This window comes from Geotrypetes seraphini, chromosome 4 (assembly GCF_902459505.1).
Source record: "Geotrypetes seraphini chromosome 4, aGeoSer1.1, whole genome shotgun sequence".
NCBI lineage: Eukaryota > Metazoa > Chordata > Amphibia > Gymnophiona > Dermophiidae > Geotrypetes > Geotrypetes seraphini.
The window spans coordinates 323,431,480-323,451,096 of record NC_047087.1 but is presented as its reverse complement, the minus strand read 5'-3'; the positions used below and the strand labels follow the sequence as shown (position 1 = coordinate 323,451,096).

The window sequence follows — 19,617 nt, the reverse complement described above, 5'->3', positions numbered from 1 at the left end:
AGCAACATCTCCTCTTGTGCTACAATCAACTCACCACACCATCTCTCTCCTCCATCTCTTGGGGTTCGAGATCAATTATCCCAAGTCGCATCTGCTTCCCACACAACGCCTTCAGTTCATCGGAGCACTCCTCGATACCAACTCCATGAGAGCGTTCCTTCCAGCCGACCGGCACCAGACACTACTTCACCTTTGTCGGCAGGTGCTCCTCCGACCATCCATCCCAGCTCGCCAGATGATGATTCTTCTGGGTCACATGGCCTCCACAGTCCATGTGGTTCCTCTGGCGCGACTCCACCTCAGGATACCGCAATGGACCCTCGCCAACCAATGGTCACAGACCAGGGACCCTCTTTCTCATCCCATCTCTGTGACATCATCTCTTCAGCAATCTCTTCAATGGTGGTTGAACTCTGCAAATCTTTCCAGGGGCCTCCTTTTGCATCCACCTCCTCATTCCATGATCATCACCACGGACGCCTCCCCCTATGCATGGGGGGCTCACGTTGGGGATCTGCGCACCCAGGGACTTTGGACCCCTCAGGAGCGTCAACATCACATCAATTTCCTGGAGCTCAGAGCCATGTTCTATGCTCTCAAGGCCTTCCAACACCTTCTCGGCCCTCAGGTTCTCCTCCTATGCACGGACAACCAGGTCGCCATGTACTACATCAACAAGCAGGGCGGCACTGGATCTCGTCCCCTCTGTCAGGAGGCCCTCCGAATCTGGACCTGGGCCACAGACCACAATCTTTTTCTCAAAGCGGTCTATATCCAGGGCGAACAGAACTCCCTGGCCGACCAACTCAGCCGCATCCTTCAGCCTCACGAGTGGACCCTGGATCCTCCCACTCTCCACTCCATCTTTGCTCAATGGGGCACTCCTCAGGTGGACCTCTTTGCAGCTCCTCACAACCATCAGCTGCCCCAGTTCTGCTCCAGACTCTACTCTCCACACCGTCTGGCCCCGGATGCCTTCCTACTCGACTGGACGGATCGGTTCCTCTATGCCTTCCCTCCACTTCCTTTGATGTTGCGGACTCTGTTCAAGCTCCGCAAGGACAGGGCCACCATGATTCTCATCGCCCCTCGGTGGCCCAGACAACATTGGTTCTCCCTCCTGCTTCAGCTCAGCTCCAGGGATCCCATTCCTCTACCTGTGTTTCCTACTCTTCTTACACAGCAACAGCAGTCTCTACTACATCCCAATCTGTCTTCGCTCCACCTGACAGCTTGGTTTCTCTCGGGCTGACTTCTCCTGAAAACCTGTCTCAGCCAGTCCGTCGCATTTTGGATGCCTCCAGGAAACCCTCCACACTCCAATGTTACCATCAGAAGTGGACCCGGTTCTCTACTTGGTGTCTCCTTCATCATCACAATCCCACCTCTCTGGCGGTGGAAACCGTACTGGACTATTTGCTCTCTCTCTCCGACGCTGGCCTCAAATCGACCTCAATCAGAGTCCACCTCAGTGCCATCACTGCGTTTCATGAGCCTATCCTTGGAAAACCCCTCACGGCTCATCCCCTGGTTTCCCGGTTCATGAGGGGCCTCTTCAATATCAAACCACCTCTTCAGCCTCCCCCAGTCGTCTGGGACCTCAACGTGGTTTTGTCAGCCCTCATGAAACCTCCTTTTGAGCCTCTGGCTTCTACCTCGCTCAAACTTCTCACATGGAAGGTGCTTTTCCTCATTGCCATCACCTCTGCCAGGAGGGTTAGCGAGCTGCATGCACTGGTCGCCGACCCACCGTTCACTGTTTTTCACCATGACAAGGTGGTTCTGCGTACCCATCCTAAATTCCTTCCTAAGGTGGTTTCAACCTTTCACCTCAACCAGTCCATAGTGCTGCCTGTTTTCTTCCCTAAACCCCATTCTCATCCTGGGGAACAGGCTCTGCACACGCTGGATTGTAAGCGTGCCCTGGCGTACTACCTCGACCGTACCAGGGCTCACCGCTCCTCTCCTCAACTCTTTCTGACCTTCGATCCTAATCGTTTGGGTCATCCTATATCTAAACGAACGCTGTCCAATTGGCTTGCTGCCTGTATTGCGTTCTGTTATGCTCGGGCCGGCCTGTCACTGGAAGGACCTGTCACGGCCCACAGGGTCAGAGCTATGGCTGCTTCTGTGGCTTTCCTCCGTTCCACCCCTATTGAGGAAATCTGCAAGGCGGCCACTTGGTCTTCAGTTCACACATTCACTACTCACTACTGTCTGGATGCCTTCTCCAGACGGGATGGACACTTTGGTCAATCTGTGTTACAAAATTTATTTTCCTAATGGCCAACCATCCCTCCTCCCTCTCTGTTAGCTTAGAGGTCACCCATACGTTAAGAATATGCTGCCTGCTTGTCCTGGGATAAAGCACAGTTACTTACCGTAACAGGTGTTATCCAGGGACAGCAGGCAGATATTCTTACGACCCTCCCACCTCCCCGGGTTGGCTTCTTAGCTGGCTTATCTTAACTGGAGACCACGCACTCCTCCGTCGGGCGGGAAGGCACTCGCGCATGCGCGGTGCGGCCAACTAGAACTTTCTAGTTAAAAAGGTCCGTACCGGGGCTCCGTCGGCGACGTCACCCATACGTTAAGAATATCTGCCTGCTGTCCCTGGATAACACCTGTTACGGTAAGTAACTGTGCTTTATGGAAGAAGGGTTACAACGTTAGATCAGAGAAGGTTTCCAAGAGAGGGAAAAGTAGGATCTGAGGTTAGGGAGGGGATGGTAAGAGGGGGGTTAAGCTTTATCATGGTATTAAGCTTTATTAAGGGATTTCTTGAAGAGTATAGTTTTTATTTCCTTTCTGAACATCTTGTAGTCTGGGGTTGTTGTCAATAGGTTGGAGACTTGGTTGTCTATCTTCGCTGCCTGAGTGGCCAGTAGTCCGTTGTATAGTTTTTTCCGTTTTACTTCTTTGATTGGGGGGTAAGTGAATGGGGTGTGTGTTTTTCTATGCCTGGTAGAGGTGGTTTGGATGAGACGGTCGTTTAGGTAGGTTGGGCTGTCTCCATTTATAGTTTTAAATAGTATACAGTAGAATTTAAATTGTATTCTTTCCTGGATTGGAAGCCAATGAGAATTGATGAATGCCTCAGTAATGTGATCATGTTTTTTTCAATGAATAGACGAGTCTCAGAGCTGTATTCTGAATTGTCTGTAGTTGTTTAATCATTATTGCAGGGCAGGGGAGGTAGAGGATGTTGCACTAGTCTAGGATACTTAGGATTAGAGATTGTACTAGGAGCTGAAATTGTGTTTTTTCAAAGAATTTTCGGACTTGCTAAGGTTTCTCATAACTGCGAAAGATTTCTGTATTGTTTTGTTAATTTGTGGTTGCATGGTGCAGCCTCTGTCAGTAGTCATACCTAGAAGTTTTAGGGTGGTTTGCAAAGGGTAGTTGATAGAGTTGATTTCTAAGTTGGTTATGGTTGGGATTTTGTTATTTTCTAGGAAGATGAATTTAGTTTTGTCTGGGTTGAGTTTCAGTTTGTGGTCTTCCATCCAAGTCGTAACTGTAGCTAAGAGTTCTGTGTAGTGTGTCTGACATTAAGAGCATTGGTTGGTCGAAAGGAATGAAGGATGGTGATGTCATCAGCATAGCTATAAGAGGATAGGCCTTGTTTGTTCAGGTAAACGCCAAGAGAGGCCGTATATAGGTTGAAGAGAGTAGGGGACAGTGGGGACCCTTGTGGAACGCCGCAGGGGTTGGACCAAGGTTTGGATTTTTCTTTGTCTGATTTTACTTTGTATGTTCTGGATTTTAAGAAACCTTCAAATCATGAGTATACTTTATCTGAGATGCCTATTGAGTCCAAGATTTGAAGTAGGATGTTATGGTTTACCAGGTCAAATGCCGCCGTCAGGTCCAACTGTATGAGCAGCATTTTTTTTCCAATGCTGAGGTGTTGTCTTGCTGTGTCAATAAGGGAGCCTAGTAGTGTCTCTGTGCTGAAGTTAGTTCTGAAGCCAGATTGCGTGGGATGGAGTAAGTTATGGTCCTCGAGATAGTTGGTGAGGAATTTGACTATTAATCCTTCTGTTAGTTTGATATATAGAGGTATTGAGGCTATTGGTCTGTAGTCAGCCAAGCTTATCTTTGCAAAAAGTAAATTCGACCACGTCTCACCACTCCTTGCCAAGCTTCACTGGCTTCCGATAATTTCCAGAGTCCACTTCAAATGCATCTGCCTAACTTTCAAGATCCTCCACGGCATCCTTCCTCCATTAATCCCACTGTCCTGGAATTCCTCGAATCTTAGTACCACCAGACCTACCCAAAAATCGAAACTATCCTTCCCCTCATTAAAAGGCATTTCCTACCCAGGAAAACTGGGGACTTCCCTCATCTTCAGATTCACCGAGCTCTGGAACAACCTTACCTCCCCTCTTCAGAACCTGAGTGCTCTCCAACCCTTCCGTAAACATCTGAAAACCTGGCTTTTCTCAAAAATTTAACCTCTCCCTCCTCATCTGACATCCTAGCTCTCTAACACCTTTCTTTCCTCCGATCTTCATCTAACCCTTTCCCTGGAGTTCCTTTCTCATTACAATCCCTGTAAACCGTGCCAAGCTCTATGACCATAGAGATGGCGTGGTATACAAACCTAAGGTTTAGTTTAGTTTAGTTTGGATGAGAGGTCTGTTGGTCCTTTTGGGTCTTTTAAGATTGGGGTGATGATGATTTCGCTGAGGTCAATCGGGAAAATGCCATCTGTGAGCATGGTTTGTATCTAGTGTAGGAAGGAGTAAGGTGCGGAACTTAGTGCTCGCTGATGACAGGAGATATGGCGGGCAGTGGTTGAGTTCACATGATGCGTGGCTGTACTTATTGTAGAGTTTGTTGAATTCGGTCCAATATATCTTAGGGAATTGGGACCAAGATCTGTCTGCAGCACAAGATTCATTTTCTGTGGGGAGTATTGTGACTTCAAGTAGGTGGGTTGGGTTACTAATTAGAGTAGCTCTGGTGTTTGTAATTTTATTCTTGAAGTGTTCATCTAGGAGGGAGGCTGAAGGGGAAGAGTTATTGTTAGTGGTCAAATAGGGTATGGTGTTAGTTAGATCTTTTAATATTTGGAATAGTTTTTTGGTGTCTTGGGTTTCCGTGCCTATTAGGTTGGTGTAATGTTTTTTTCTCTTTTCTTTTAATAGAAGTTTGTATTTGTTAATTTTTTTCCAGGCAGTTTTCGTGTGATCTTGGTTGGTTTTTCTCCATTTTCTTTCCAGACATCTACATTGTCTCTTGAGTAGGAGTAATTCTTCGTCAAACCATTGGTCTTTATTAAATTTAAAGTGGAGTAACACAGCAACCACACTATTTTATCCAAATGTACTTTCAAAAAAATATTTTTTGAGCCTTGTGAGATCTTTCAAGGTCTTGAGTGAGCTAACTGATTGTTGGAAGAGAGTAGAGGCTGACTGAATTTTGGTTTAAGTTTCAGATACAGCACCAAAATGAACCCTAAAATCTGGGTTCGAGTTTTGATCAAAATTGCCAGGGCACTTTTGACAGAAGCCAAAACTCACTTCCCCTCCCCAGGCCTACCTTCACAAGCTGTGGTGGTTTAAAGGTCTTTTGGGGGCAGGAAATAATGCCACTCTCTTTTGCCGGCTGTTCTGTCCATTGTCACCGAGCCCATGAAAGCCTTACAAGACTGCTGCAGTAGGTCTTGGCAACCATCTTGAAATTGTTATTGCTTCTGGCGATGATCTCCAGTTGCTCTTGCTTATGCCAGTGCTAATCTCAATATGGCTGCCAGGACCTCCCACAGCAGTCTTGGCAGCCATTTTTAAGCGGTGGCATCAACAGGAAAGAGTAGGGTTCTTTCTTGCCCCTGAAAAGGCCACTAAACCCTAGGGCTTGTTAAGGTGGGCCTGCGGAGGGGTTGCAGCAGCCCTCGGGGATTCATTGAGGCGGTTGTGCACAGGGGGAGTCAGGCACAACTTTCCAGCCACATATACTGTTTCAGCTGGAACCAACATCTTTTGAAGAAAAAAACATCTTTTGAATTCAAGTGTTACAAGTGTCAGTATTTTCAACAACATATATATACACATTTTTCAACTTTCTTCAGTATATACATACATTTTTCAATAGTGAAATTTGCCACGTATTCACTTCCGGGTTCATCACCCAGGAGTGTTATATTAATCCCAGTACAGTCGAGGCGTAGCCATCTTTTGATCTTGAGATGCGGTTTGCGTCCAGCTTAAAGGTATGTCCTTGAGGCTTCTTTTCTTTAACTGGTTTATAGAGCTACGTTTCCAGTTTATTAATTGAAGCTTTGTTTAAATTTTGGTTGCAGTGTGATCGGATTGCTATACACCCTGAGGCAGCAGAGATGTGAAACGCTGGCCATCGTCGGTGTACCGATCAACCTATTGATAAGTGGAAATTTTCCTCTATCTTTACACCATAGTCCTGCTTTAAGTTCACTATTGTTGGGAGCTGGTCTGGAGGTTTTTTGCTAGTGAGGTGTTCGCCCGACCACCTTGGACCACCATTGTGGTGGTGGAAGGGTTCATATCTGAGGCTTTTTCCTCCAGCGATTTGAAACTCCCTTAATTGGAACTATAGCAGCACTGACTTTTCATGACATCCTATTCATATTTCTAGTGAAAGTGTTTGCTATAACATTATTGATTTTTCACTTTTCCGGGTTTTTTTGCTATATATTTAGGAGTTTGGATTGATGGCTTCCCACGGCTGGCAAACTGGGTTTGGGTTTACTACTGATTTTGTATCAGATTTATTACAGCGTCCTTCTATATTTCAGCTCCCTGAGTCATTAAGTGTTAGTGCTACATGGGTTGAATATATGAATCTGGCTAAAAAATTGGTTAGAGCCACTTTGCATGGAGCTACTTTATTAGAGTATTGTAAGAAAGAATTTATCCTTAGAGGTTTAAGGATTGTGAAAGCACCTACTTTATTTACTGAAGATTCTACTTTTTTGGCACAATGGGCAGGAATCTTAAATAAATGCTCTTTAGATCTTATGGTGCTCATTATTGAAAAAACCCGTGTAACAACTGAATCCTTACAATTTGATCTTGACACTAAACTTGGGGAGCTAAAAAGCAGTTTAGATATTGACACGTTCAACACTGAATTAACAGAGACACAAAAGAAAATTGATTCATTTAAAGCCAATTTACAGAAAAATAAAATTAAAAAATTTAAATCCATGTCCTTTGATCTATGTTGGTCAGACCACTCATCCTTTTAGAACTCGAGTCACTGAACACAAAAGTTGTTTGAAAAACAACAGACTACAAGCACCTATGGTCACACATTGCTTGAAACATAGAAACATAGAAAGATGACGGCAGATAAGGGCCATATAGCCCATCAAGTCTGCCCACACTATTTACCCACCCTCTTAAGTCTTCTGACCCCTTAAGTATAATTGTAATTATACTGTCGCTCTACTGACCCACTCATTCAAGTCCTAGTGACCCTATCCCTTGGCATGACCCCGTAGGGATCCCACATGGGTATCCCATTTGTTCTTGAAGTCTGGGATGCTGCGTGCCTCGACCACCTGCACTGGAAGCTTGTTCCAATGCTCGATCACTCTCTCCGTGAAGAAGTACTTCCTTGCGTCTCCACGAAACTTCCCTCCCCTGAGTTTGAGCGGATGTCCTCTTGTGGTCGAGGGTCCCCTGAGAAGAAAGATATCCTCTTCCACCTCAACCCGTCCCGTGAACACGATCACCAGTTTACGGATTTGAAATGTTGTGTGATCGACCATATTTCTGATGAAAATTTGGACAGACCGGCGTTTGTTAAGAGCAGAGCAACAGTGGATTCATAGGCTGAATAGCGAAGAACCAGATGGTCTAAATTCAAAACTTGAATGGAGCGCATTCTATTAACAAATAATATTAACATTGAAAATTGTATACACAATAATAAGAAGAAGAAGGGGACAGGGAGAGAGAGAGAAAAAAGAAGAAAGAAGAAAAAAACATCTTTTGAAAAAAACATCTTTTGAAGAAAAAAACATCTTTTGAATTCAAGTGTTACAAGTGTCAGTATTTTCAACAACATATATATACACATTTTTCAACTTTCTTCAGTATATACATACATTTTTCAATAGTGAAATTTGCCACGTATTCACTTCCGGGTTCATCACCCAGGAGTGTTATATTAATCCCAGTACAGTCGAGGCGTAGCCATCTTTTGATCTTGAGATGCGGTTTGCGTCCAGCTTAAAGGTATGTCCTTGAGGCTTCTTTTCTTTAACTGGTTTATAGAGCTACGTTTCCAGTTTATTAATTGAAGCTTTGTTTAAATTTTGGTTGCAGTGTGATCGGATTGTTATACACCCTGAGGCAGCAGAGATGTGAAACGCTGGCCATCGTCGGTGTACCGATCAACCTATTGATAAGTGGAAATTTTCCTCTATCTTTACACCATAGTCCTGCTTTAAGTTCACTATTGTTGGGAGCTGGTCTGGAGGTTTTTTGCTAGTGAGGTGTTCGCCCGACCACCTTGGACCACCATTGTGGTGGTGGAAGGGTTCATATCTGAGGCTTTTTCCTCCAGCGATTTGAAACTCCCTTAATTGGAACTATAGCAGCACTGACTTTTCATGACATCCTATTCATATTTCTAGTGAAAGTGTTTGCTATAATTATAATAATAATAATAATAATATAATAATAATAATAATCAGCTGGAACCAAGACCATCAGTTTCAGTCAGCCTAAAGAAGTGAGAGTATTTTGTTTGAAAATCTAATTAATAGCCAGCACCCCTGAATATTCAGTCCCGGTTGTTGCAAGAATTCAAATGTTAAATGTAAAAATGGCAGCACTTGTTTGTCTGCTTCATGCCATTTGTTTACGAAGGTAGCAAAGTTGTTTACCTGTAATGAGAATTCTCCAAAGACAGGATAAGTCACTCACTGATACCCATCCAACCCCCTATTTGACAGGGGCAAGAAGGGATTCATGGCCTGCAGAAATACACCCTCTCCCCTACAAAAAAATGACAAATAAAGTTTTAATGTATATTTAGTGCTGAAAACTACAGCAGATCCAGGGCATCATCATTGACTCTACATTGTCCTTTAACGAACACATCAACTCCCTAGTAAAAAAATGCTTTTTCAATCTTCATATGCTAAGGAAAGTCAGATCCTGCTTCCACCAGCAACATTTCGCTGTCCTTGTCCAATCCATCATTCTTTCCAGACTGGATTACTGCAACTCCATCTACCTAAGCCTAACAAAGAAAAGTCTTACCAGACTTCAACGGATCCAGAACACCGCAGCTAAACTAATCTTCGCAAAAGGCAAATTCGACCATGTCTCCCCTCTTCTGTCTAAGCTTCACTGGCTCCCAGTCTTCCTCAGGGTTCGCTACAAATGCGCCTGTCTTACCTTCAAATCTCTTCACGGCATCCTTCCTCCCCTCTTTCCTCTATCTTGGCTCTCAAGTACTCATTCCACCAGATCCACTCAGAAATTCAAACTATCCTTCCCTTCGCTAAATGGCATTTCCCACACAGGAAAACTTGGAATGTCCCTCCTCTTCAGGATCACCGAACTGTGGAACAGCTTTACTGCCCATCTTCGGAGTTCGACCTCCCTACAACACTTCAGAAAACATCTGAAAACCTGGCTTTTCTCCAAAATATAACTTCCCCCTCCCTCCCCCCCTCTCCTTCCTGTTTACCAAGCCCTCCTTCCTTCCATTGGAGCTCCTTTCTGTGTTTTTAATTCCTGTAAACTGTGTCGAGCTCCACTTCTGTGGAGATGAAGCGGTATATAAACTTAAGGTTTAGTTTAGTTTAGAAAGGTTGATTGAGGTGCGTGGCTTCGCGGCGTATGGGGATGGTCGGGTGAGTGAGTGGCTCCTGCAGTGAGAGGCCAATTTTGTTAAAATAAAGCAGTCAAAACTTGTGTAAGTCGGGTGGAAAGTGGAAATCTAGAGTGAAAATGGCTTCGGGTAAGCATGGTAAAAATAATACGGCGAATTTAAACAGGGGGTGTGTAAAAAGATCAAAATTAGATTCGATCTCCCCGTCAATGGTCCTGTTGCCATGAGAGGAAATACCTTCACCTTTTTTCCCAATTTTTTTTTTTTTTTCTTTTCTTCCTTCAATTTCTCTTTCCTCTTATCTTTTCTTTTACTAATTTTTCATGAACAGTCCTAGTACTTTAGATCTTTTAAAACGATTCAATTCTACATTGCACAATGTAACTGAATATTTGTTATACTAAATGTTTTGTTTTATATTTTGATACCATGTACTTGAACTGTTTCTTATATTTCTTCAAAAAAATCAATAAAAAATATTGAACTAGAAAAAAAAAGAAAACAAAGATCTGTTGAATGAATTACAGAAAATTAAAGAAATTGTATTGGAAAGCGCTAAGAACATAAAAGAGGTTAAAGAGGAAGTGGAACGTTTGAATAAAAGAATGCAGGCGGCTGATTTTAAAATTGAACAGTTGGAAAAGCGTGCTGAAAAATTTGAAGCAGATTTGAGGGAATGCAAAAAGGATCACAAAGAAATAGAGGCTTTAAAAAGGGATCTGGAGGATCTGTCAAACTGGGAGGCAAAATAATTTACGTCTGATCGGGGTGCCTGAAGGGGTTGAACAAGAAGATCCTATAAAATTTGTGATGTCCTTTATTTCAAAAATCTTGCCGTTGAAGAGTCCTTTCCCATTAGAAATAGAAAGGGCACACTGGATCCCAATGAGGAAATCAAGCAGTGAAAAGGGTCCACGTCCACTTATTTTCAAGCTATTACGATATCAGCAGGTGGCAGAAATTATGAAGATAGCCAAAGATAATAAAGATCTTATATGCCAGGATTCAAAAGTTTTCATAGTTCCAGACTTTGCAAAAGCTACTGCTTATAGAAGAAAGCAGCTTCTGGATTTGAGACCTAGATTAAGAGCTTTGGGTGCAAGGTATGGATTGGTATATCCAGCAATTATGAAAGTGACCTATGAAAACAAAACATATAATTTTGAGGAGGCAGCTAAATTGAAATAATTTTTGGATCAGTTTGATTTATCTATGGACTCTTGAAAATTAGTTAGATGCTGATTTCTTGTTTATTTGATCTTTGTTTTTGATCATTTTATTATTAAACTGAGAACTTTTAAAAGTTTATAAATGGAGGAAATGGATAAGAAGAATATGTTGGCCGAAGGACCTGATGTTATTACTTATTTTTTTCATTTTTTCACTTTTCTTTATATAAATTGTTAGGTTTTTTAACTTCTCAAATAAAACAATTTTTTAAATATTTTTTTCAACAATATTTTCTCCACTCAATCTCTTCACCAGTGTCCACCATGTTCATAGTTTCATCAATTTGTTTGCATGCACTTATCCAACATGTTGAAAAGAATTGACAAAAAAGCTACTTATCTTAGGCAGTGCTTGTTCGTAAAAATGCCGACGCGGAGATTATTCTTATCTGCTGCTTCAGGGCCAGCACTAAGGCATCCAACTACTACTGTATTATTCTGTCAAAAATTTCCAAACATAAAGAAAAGTAAAAAAAATGAGTAATAACATCAGGTCATTCGGCCAATGATTGGAGCAAGGAGTAACAACACTACGCTGATCACCTCAGTTTGTGATATTACAACTCTGAAGCCTTTAAAAGAATACCTGTAAAACTAGCTGAAAGATGCTAGATGTACAGCTCTGAACGAGTGGTGGGTAATATATTGTGCAATTCTGGTTCTATTGTTATATTGCCATGTAACTCCTAGTTAATGTGAAATGTGTCTCCGTTCTAATAGCTGGCACAGACGGTGCTCAGAATGGCCTGGATCATCCTTCTGTTGAGGTTTCCCTGGATGAGACCGCTGGAATATTAGTGGATGGTTTTGAAAGGACATTTGATGGAAAGTTAAAATGTCGCTATTGCAGCTATGCCAGCAAGGGAACAGCTCGTCTCATTGAGCACATCCGAATCCACACAGGTAAGGAGACGTTAACCCAAGTAAGAAATATTCTACAAGGTATCAACAAACTGAAGCTGTGCAGGAGGGGACGATTATAATAGAGTATTCTTGATCGCAATCTGTTCAATTAGGGCAGGGGTAGGCAATTCCGGTCCTCATGAGCCGGAGCCAGGTCAGGTTTTCAGGATATCCTCAATGAATATGTATAAGATGGATTTGCATGCACTGCTTCCTTGAGATGCAAATCTTATCTCATGCATGTTTATTGTGGATATCCTGAACCTGACCTGGCTCCGGCTCTCGAGGACCGGAATTGCCTACCCCTGAATTAGGGGAATTACGACTGACCTGAATGCATGCTGGCTTAGATGGTACATTGAAACATCACTAATTTGAATCTGTGCAAGAAGAGAAGGTCTCCTGGCACATCACTGATATGAAGATACGTTTTGGTCTACTACACCAGTCCGAATAGCAGGGTTATACTTTTCCCAGCTGATTAAGTAGATCTCTTTGCTCTTCCTTTCCTCAGGCCCCTAGTTTTTCCCCCAAGGGTCCCGCGGCAACAAGGGGGCATCTGTGGAAAATCAGGGGCGGGAAACTGCACGGGGACACCAGGAAATTCTTTTTCACTGAAAGGGTGGTTGATCGCTGGAATAGTCTTCCACTTCAGGTTATTGAGGCCAGCAGCGTGCCTGATTTTAAGGCCAAATGAGATAGACACGTGGGATCTATTCACAGAGAAAGGTAGGGGAGGGTCATTGGGGTGGGCAGACTAGATGGGCCGTGGCCCTTATCTGCCGTCTATTTCTATGTTTCTATCATGGCAGTAATGAACTTCACTCTCTTTAAGATACGTTGAGCAAGAGATCAGCTTCTCAGATTTACTACTAGCGGCAAGGCTGCAGAGTTGCTACACCAGACCTTTGACTCTGACTCAGAAAGCACTGCCTCTACAGTGCAATGTAGAGATAACAGATATAAATTCTCAAAATTGACCTATTTCAATTACTAAATTCAAAGTAACATCATTTATTTTTGTTGTCTGGTGATTTTCTTTCTAATTTCATTCTCTGACTCTGCTTCTTCCCTGTGCTCGCACCACAGTTCTGTACCGTCATCTGTTTCTAGGGCTTCCTCTATTCATTATTTCTTTTTTTCTCAAGCAGATTTCTAGGGGATGGGGTCAACAGTACCACCAGCTTTCTGGATTGAGGGTAGTGGCACCAGCAGCCCTCCATTGGGAAAAGGGAGAGTGATCCGGAGAGATGGGGGCCTGGCAGCAGCTCTAGCAGCTCTCCAGGAAGATGGGGGACGACAGCAGAACTGCAGCTCACCAGGGGATGGGGAGCTGGCAACAGCACTAGAGCTCTGTGGGGTGATGGGTGCTGGCAGTAGCATCACTAGCAGTTCTCCGGGGGGACAAGGGCCTGGGAGGAGCACTACAGCTCTCCGGGGGGATGGCAGCAGTACTAGAGCTCTCTAGGATGATGGGGGGCCAGCAGCTGCATGACAGCTCTCCAGGGGGGAGGGCCAGCAGCAGCAAAACTACAGCTCTTCGGGGGGATGGAAAGGCTGGCAGTCCGCTGGGGGGGGGAGCTAAGGGGAGACCAGCTGTACTGAGGTGGAGTTTGGTCAGAGGGAGCAGGACTGTTAGGGCTGGTGTTAGACCTGCTAGGCCAAAAGGAGGAAATTAAGGAGGGGGCCCCCTATTCCTCTCCTCACTGCCACCTCCCCAATTTTCCCACCCACCAAATGCCCTTCCATCTAGTATCTCTCCCACCTCTAGATCCACCATCTCTCCTTTTCTCTTCCCAACTGCCTTCCCATCCAATATCTCTCCCTTCCTCCTCCTTCCCAGGTCCTCCATCTTTCCCTTTCTCTCTCCTTCCCCACCACCCCAGGGTTCACCATCTTTATTTTTCTCTTCCCAACTACCTTCTCATTCAGCATCTCTTTTTCTTCATCCTCCTCCTCCTTCTCCTACCATCTCTCCTTTTCTCTCTCCCTTCCCATCACACCTAGGTCCACTGTCTCTTCCCAACTGCCCTTCCATTCAGTATGTCGCCCTTCCCACCACCCCTGGGTCCACCATCTCTCCCATCCAGTATACTTGTTCCCACCCACCCCCAAGTCCACCATTTTTCCCTCTTTCTCTCCTTACCCACCACCTCTAGGTCCACCATCTCTCCTCTTCCCAACTACCCTCCCATCCAGCATCTCTCCCTTCTTCTTCGTCCTTCCCTTCTCCCTCTCCTCCCAGTCCAAATCCCCCGCCTCAGTTTACAAAATTTAAGGGAATCCCCAGTCAGCAGCGGTTCTCAAATGCTGCCCGTGGCCTCCTCAGCTTTCTTCATTGTGGCCTACTTCCTCTATGATGCAACTTCCTGTTTCCAGTTCAGCGGGCCGTGACAAAGGAAGAATGCTAACGAGACCATGGGCAGCGCTTGAGGACCACTGTTGCATCAGAGATTCCCTTAAATTTTAAAAGGTAAGGTGGGTAGGGAGAGGCCTTCAGACTTTGTGAGAGTATGCCAGAGGTGTGTGATTGAATTTTGTGTTATGCTTGCCATAACATTTCAAGAGTTTCATTACTGGTCTTTCCAAGTTTTACATGAAATTCAATCACACACCTCTAGCGTTCTCTCACAGTCGCATCTCCCTCATCTGCCATGATGAAATGTACGAAGTTCTTCCTCTCACTGTGACCCAACAATGGAGACTACGGCAGTCCAACTGCAGGTTCAGAAACGTCGATGTATGAGCTTCACAAGAACCAGCACAGCAGTCTCATTACTTTTCAATCAGTCCTCGTCTATATAAAATGATAAATTTACCATATGTTGAAATATTGTACGTTTTTATTTTGAAGCTCTGACTAGTGACTGCCTTAGTACTTGCTTTGTGCCAGAGAGCCGCCTTCTGGAGGTTATAGGATATAAAACGAGTATGGAACTTGGAAGTTCTTGTTAATCAGGCCAATGGTGCCTAAAGCATCTTTCTCCTGGTGCTCTGTTGTTCCAGTGCCTTTTGTCTAGTCCAGCATCCCTCTTCTTGTTCTTTTTTTCTGATCTCCTTTTTCTCTCACTGTTTCTATATCATCTCCCCTCAGGTGGTACTTTGTATGTTTGTACATGCTTCATCAATTATGTCCAAAATGAATTAAATAACTGTCCAGTAAAAGCAATAAAACAATGAAAGACCTTAAATTTCCATCTGGTTGTCTTTTTTGTAGTTTTCCTTCTATATATTTGCTCTTCCTTCCAGTTGTCTCTTTGCATACCCTCTAGATTTAGCCAAAGAAAGAGAATGTTACCAGTGGTATGCAGCAATGTTCTTTTTAACATTTTTTGTTAGTGGTATTGCTGAAGGGCTGTCTGGTAAGGTTTGCCTCTTTGACGATCATATCCAAATCTGCAATATAGTCACACCCCTGATGGTGTGGATAAGACAAGAGAAAGGACCTGGTGAAGCTTGAAGAATGGTCCGGAATGTGGCAGCTAAAATTTAATGCTAAGAAATACAGGGAAATGCACATTCCTAGGATTGCCCATATTACTCCACTTCTAAAATCTTTACACTGTAACATATCCGCTGCTAAATACGTAACCAAAGTATTGTCAGTTCATCAAATATTGTATTCCTCTGCTCCCACTTGTTTTCACAACTTGTGGAAAGTTTATCAACCCACAAGAAGCTTGAGATCTGCTAGAGGAATGTTACAAGTCTAAAGGAAGATGGAATTTGTTATGTAAAATCTGAAATATCTATCTTTTCCATTGCTGGTAAAAACTGTAGAATTCCATCCCAGGAACAATTAAAAAAAAAACCCATAGAAACATGATGGCAGATAAAAAAACAAATGGCTCATCCAGTCTGCCCATCTGCAGTAACCATTATCTCTTTCTCTCTCCTATCTTAGGCCCTTTTGAATTCAGACAAGTCTCTGTCTCCACCACCTCTTTTGGGAGACTATTGCATGCATCTACTACCCTTTCTACAAAAAAGTATTTTCTTAGATTACTCCTGAGCCTTTCACCTCTTAACTTCATCCTATGCCTTAGTGTTCCAGAGCTTCCTTTCAAATAAGATTCACCTCATGTGCATTTACATCACTTAGGTATTTAAACGTCTCTATGATATCTCCCCTCTCCCGCCTTTCCTCCAAAGTATACAGATTGAGATCTTTAAGTCTGTCCCCATACACCTTATGACAAAGACTACACACCATTTTAGTAGCCTTCCTCTGGACCATTTTAGTAGCCTTTTTATATCTTTTTGAAGGTGCAGCCTCCAGAATTGTACACAATATTCTAAATGAGGTCTCACCAAAGTCATTTAAGAAATTATTAAAAACACAACTATTTGTGGATGCCTTTCTCTAAATTCATTGGGCTTTGCTTAATCTTTCCAATTTTCCTTAGTACCAAAATTTAATGAAATCTAGATAAAGTTAAGTCATTTGTAGTATTTCATGATGTTTTGTCTATGTTTATAATTTGTGTATGTATGATGTTTGTACACCGCTTAGATTCAAGCGGTTTATAAATTTTGAAAATAAATAAAAACCTGAGGGAATGGTACAGTTTAGGAGGTAAATAATTTTTGTGCACAAAAAAGGAGCGGGACTTAGGTGTGATCGTATTTGATGATCTTAATGTGGTCAAACAGTTAGAAAAGGAGACAGGGAAAGCTAGAAGGATGCTAGGGTGCAAAGGGAGAAGAATGGCTAGTAGGAAAAAAGAGGTATTGATGCCCCTGTATAAGACTCTGGTGAGATCTCATTTAGAATATTGTGTACAGTTCTGGAGGCCACACCTTCAAAAAGATATAAACAGGATGGAGAACTGTTCCAGAGGTAGTCTTCGTCATACTTTTTTACAGAAAGGGTGGTAGATGCGTGGAACATTCTCCCGGAAGAGGTGGTGGAAACAGACTGTGTCTGAATTCAAGAAAGTGTGGGATAGTCACGTGGGATCTCTTAGAGAGGAAGAGATAATGGTCACAGCAGATGGGAAGACTGGATGGGCCATTTGGCCTTTATCTGCCATCATGTTTCTATGTTTAGTTTGCTTGAGTTTTTTTGAATGTGTGAATAAACATGTGGATAAAAGCAAGCTGGTTGATGTAGTGCATAAATGTCTGGAAAGCTGTTGATAAAGTTTTTTTTGAGAGGCTCCTGAGAAAATTAAAGAGTCATGGCATAGGAGGCAACATTCAATTGTGGATTAAGAATTAGTAATCGGACAGGAAACAAAGGTTAGGTTTAATTGGCTATTTTTCTCAATGGAAGAGGGTAAATAGTGGTGTGCCACAGGGATCTGTATTCAAGTTTGAAGTTTATTTAAAATTTATTAAATTGCCTATACATAGTTTCTAAGCGGTTTACAGCTAAAATTAGCGGGTAGCTTTACAATGACCAATACATTTAAGAACAATAAATGTGACTTACTGACTTGTACAATAGGATAAGAGGGGAGAACTACAATATTGGATAGGAAAGAAACAATTAGGGTAAAAACATAAGGTAGGGTAAAAAAAGAGAATTTTTCTGCTCTGCTAAAATAAAAAGGGAGATCGTAGTAAATTAGAATGTAAAAGAATATCATCCTGTTAAGGACATTTAAATGTTATAAGTATCTTTTAAAAAATGCCTTTAATTTTCAGAACATAAGAATAGCCTTACTGGGTCAGACCAATGGTCCATCAAGCCCAGTAGCATGTTCTCACGGTGGCCAATCCAGGTCACTAGTACCTGGCCAAAACCCAAGGTGTAGCAATATCCCATGCTACCAATACAGGGCAAGCAGTGGCTTCCCCCATGTCTTTCTCAATAACAGGAACTTGTCCAAACCTTTCTTAAAACCAGCTATGCTATTCGCTCTTAACACATCCTCTGGCAACGCATTCCAGAGCTTAACTATTCTCTGAGTGAAAAAAAATTTCCAACTATTGGTTTTAAAAGTATTTCCGTGTAACTTTATCGAGTGTCCCCTAGTAATTTTTGACGGAGCAAAAAATAAATCCACTTGTACCCGTTTTACTCCACTCGGAATTTTATAGTCTTCAATCATATCTCCCCTCAGCCGTCTCTTTTCCAAGCTGAAGAGTCTTTCCTCATATGAGAGGCGTTCCATCCCCTTTACCATCTTGGTCGCTCTTCTTTGAACCTTTTCTAGCGCCACTATATCTTTCTTGAGATAAGGAGACCAGAACTGAATGCAATATTCAAAATGAGATCACACCATGGAGCGATACAGGGGCATTATGACATTCTTAGTCTTGTTAACCATCCCATTTTTAATAATTCCCAGCATGCTGTTTTAGCCACTGCACATTGGGCGGAAGGTTTCATCGTATTGTCTGCAATGATACCCAGATCAAGTTTATTAAAATTTTGATAACGCAATATCAAATATTTTCAATGCGTATAACAATAAAAAAAATTGGGGGGGGGAGGACAAGGTGGACCCTAGCATCCTATAACTGTGATTCAGGTTATTCTTCCCAATATGCATCACTTTGCATTTGACCACATTAAATTTCATCTGCCACTTGGACACCCAGTCTTCCAATTTCCTAAGGTCCGCCTGTAATTTTTCATAATCCGCTTGTGTTTTAACAACTTAGAACAGTTTAGTGTCATTTGCAAATTTAATCACCTCGCTCGTCGTTCAAATTTCCAGATCATTTATAAATAATTAAATAGCACCAGTCCTAGTACAGACCCCTGCGGCATTCCACTGTTTACTCTCCTCCATTGAGAAAAATTACCATTTAACCCTACCCTCTATTTTCTATCCGATAACAAATTCCTAATCCACAACTGAACTTTGCCATCTATCCCATGACTCTTAATTTTCTCAGGAACCTCTCATGAGGAACTTTATCAAAAGCTTTCTGAAAATCTAGATACACTATATTAACCAGCTCACCTTTATCCACATGTTTCTTCACACCTTCAAATAAGTCAAGCAAATTTGTGAGGCAAGATCTTCTTCGGCTGAACCCATGCTGACTCTGTCTCATTAAATCATGTTTGTCTACATGTTCCACAATTTTATTTTTTATAATCATTTCTACCGTTTTGCCCAGCACTGAAGTGAGGCTTACCAGTCTGTAATTTCCCGGATCTCACCTGGAACCCTTTTTAAAAATCGGCGTAACATTGGCCACCTTCCAATCTTCAGGTACTACAGACGATTTTAGCGACAGGTTACAGATCACTAACAGCAGGTCATCAATTTCATGTTTTGAGTTCTTTTAGTACCCTGGGATATATACCATCCGGTCCTGGCGATTTATCACTTTTTAACTTGTCGATTTGCCTAAGTACATCTTCCAGATTCACCAAGATTTAAGAACATAAGAAATGCCTCTGCTGGGTCAGATCCCAGGTCCATCGTGCCCAGAAGTCCACTCACGAGGTGGCCCAACAGGTCCAGGACCTGTGCAGTAATCCTCTATCTATACCCCTCTATCCTGTTTTCCAGTAGGAAATTGTCCAATCCTTTCTTAAACCTGTGACCAGCCAGGTATTCTCCCTGTTCAGGTCCCAGTCAGGACTGAGAGAAAAGAAGTAAAAAAGAAATCCCGGGGAGGAATTGGGAAGGGACAGCTTGTGTCTGAGGTAGATAATTACATTGACCACCGGGGGAGCCCAAGA

At 42.8% G+C, this 19,617-nt stretch overlaps 1 protein-coding gene across 3 annotated transcripts in view; it reads left to right on the top strand.

The window, feature by feature from the left end:
- The window catches only part of IKZF5 (IKAROS family zinc finger 5), a 113,677-nt gene that overhangs the window by 49,882 nt on the left and 44,178 nt on the right, over positions 1–19,617 (top strand). For all 3 annotated transcript variants that reach the window (XM_033940998.1, XM_033940997.1, XM_033940999.1), the window contains exon 3: positions 11,787–11,969. In XM_033940998.1, coding sequence (XP_033796889.1) covers positions 11,787–11,969 — 183 coding nt within the window. The remainder of the gene's footprint in view (positions 1–11,786; positions 11,970–19,617) is intronic.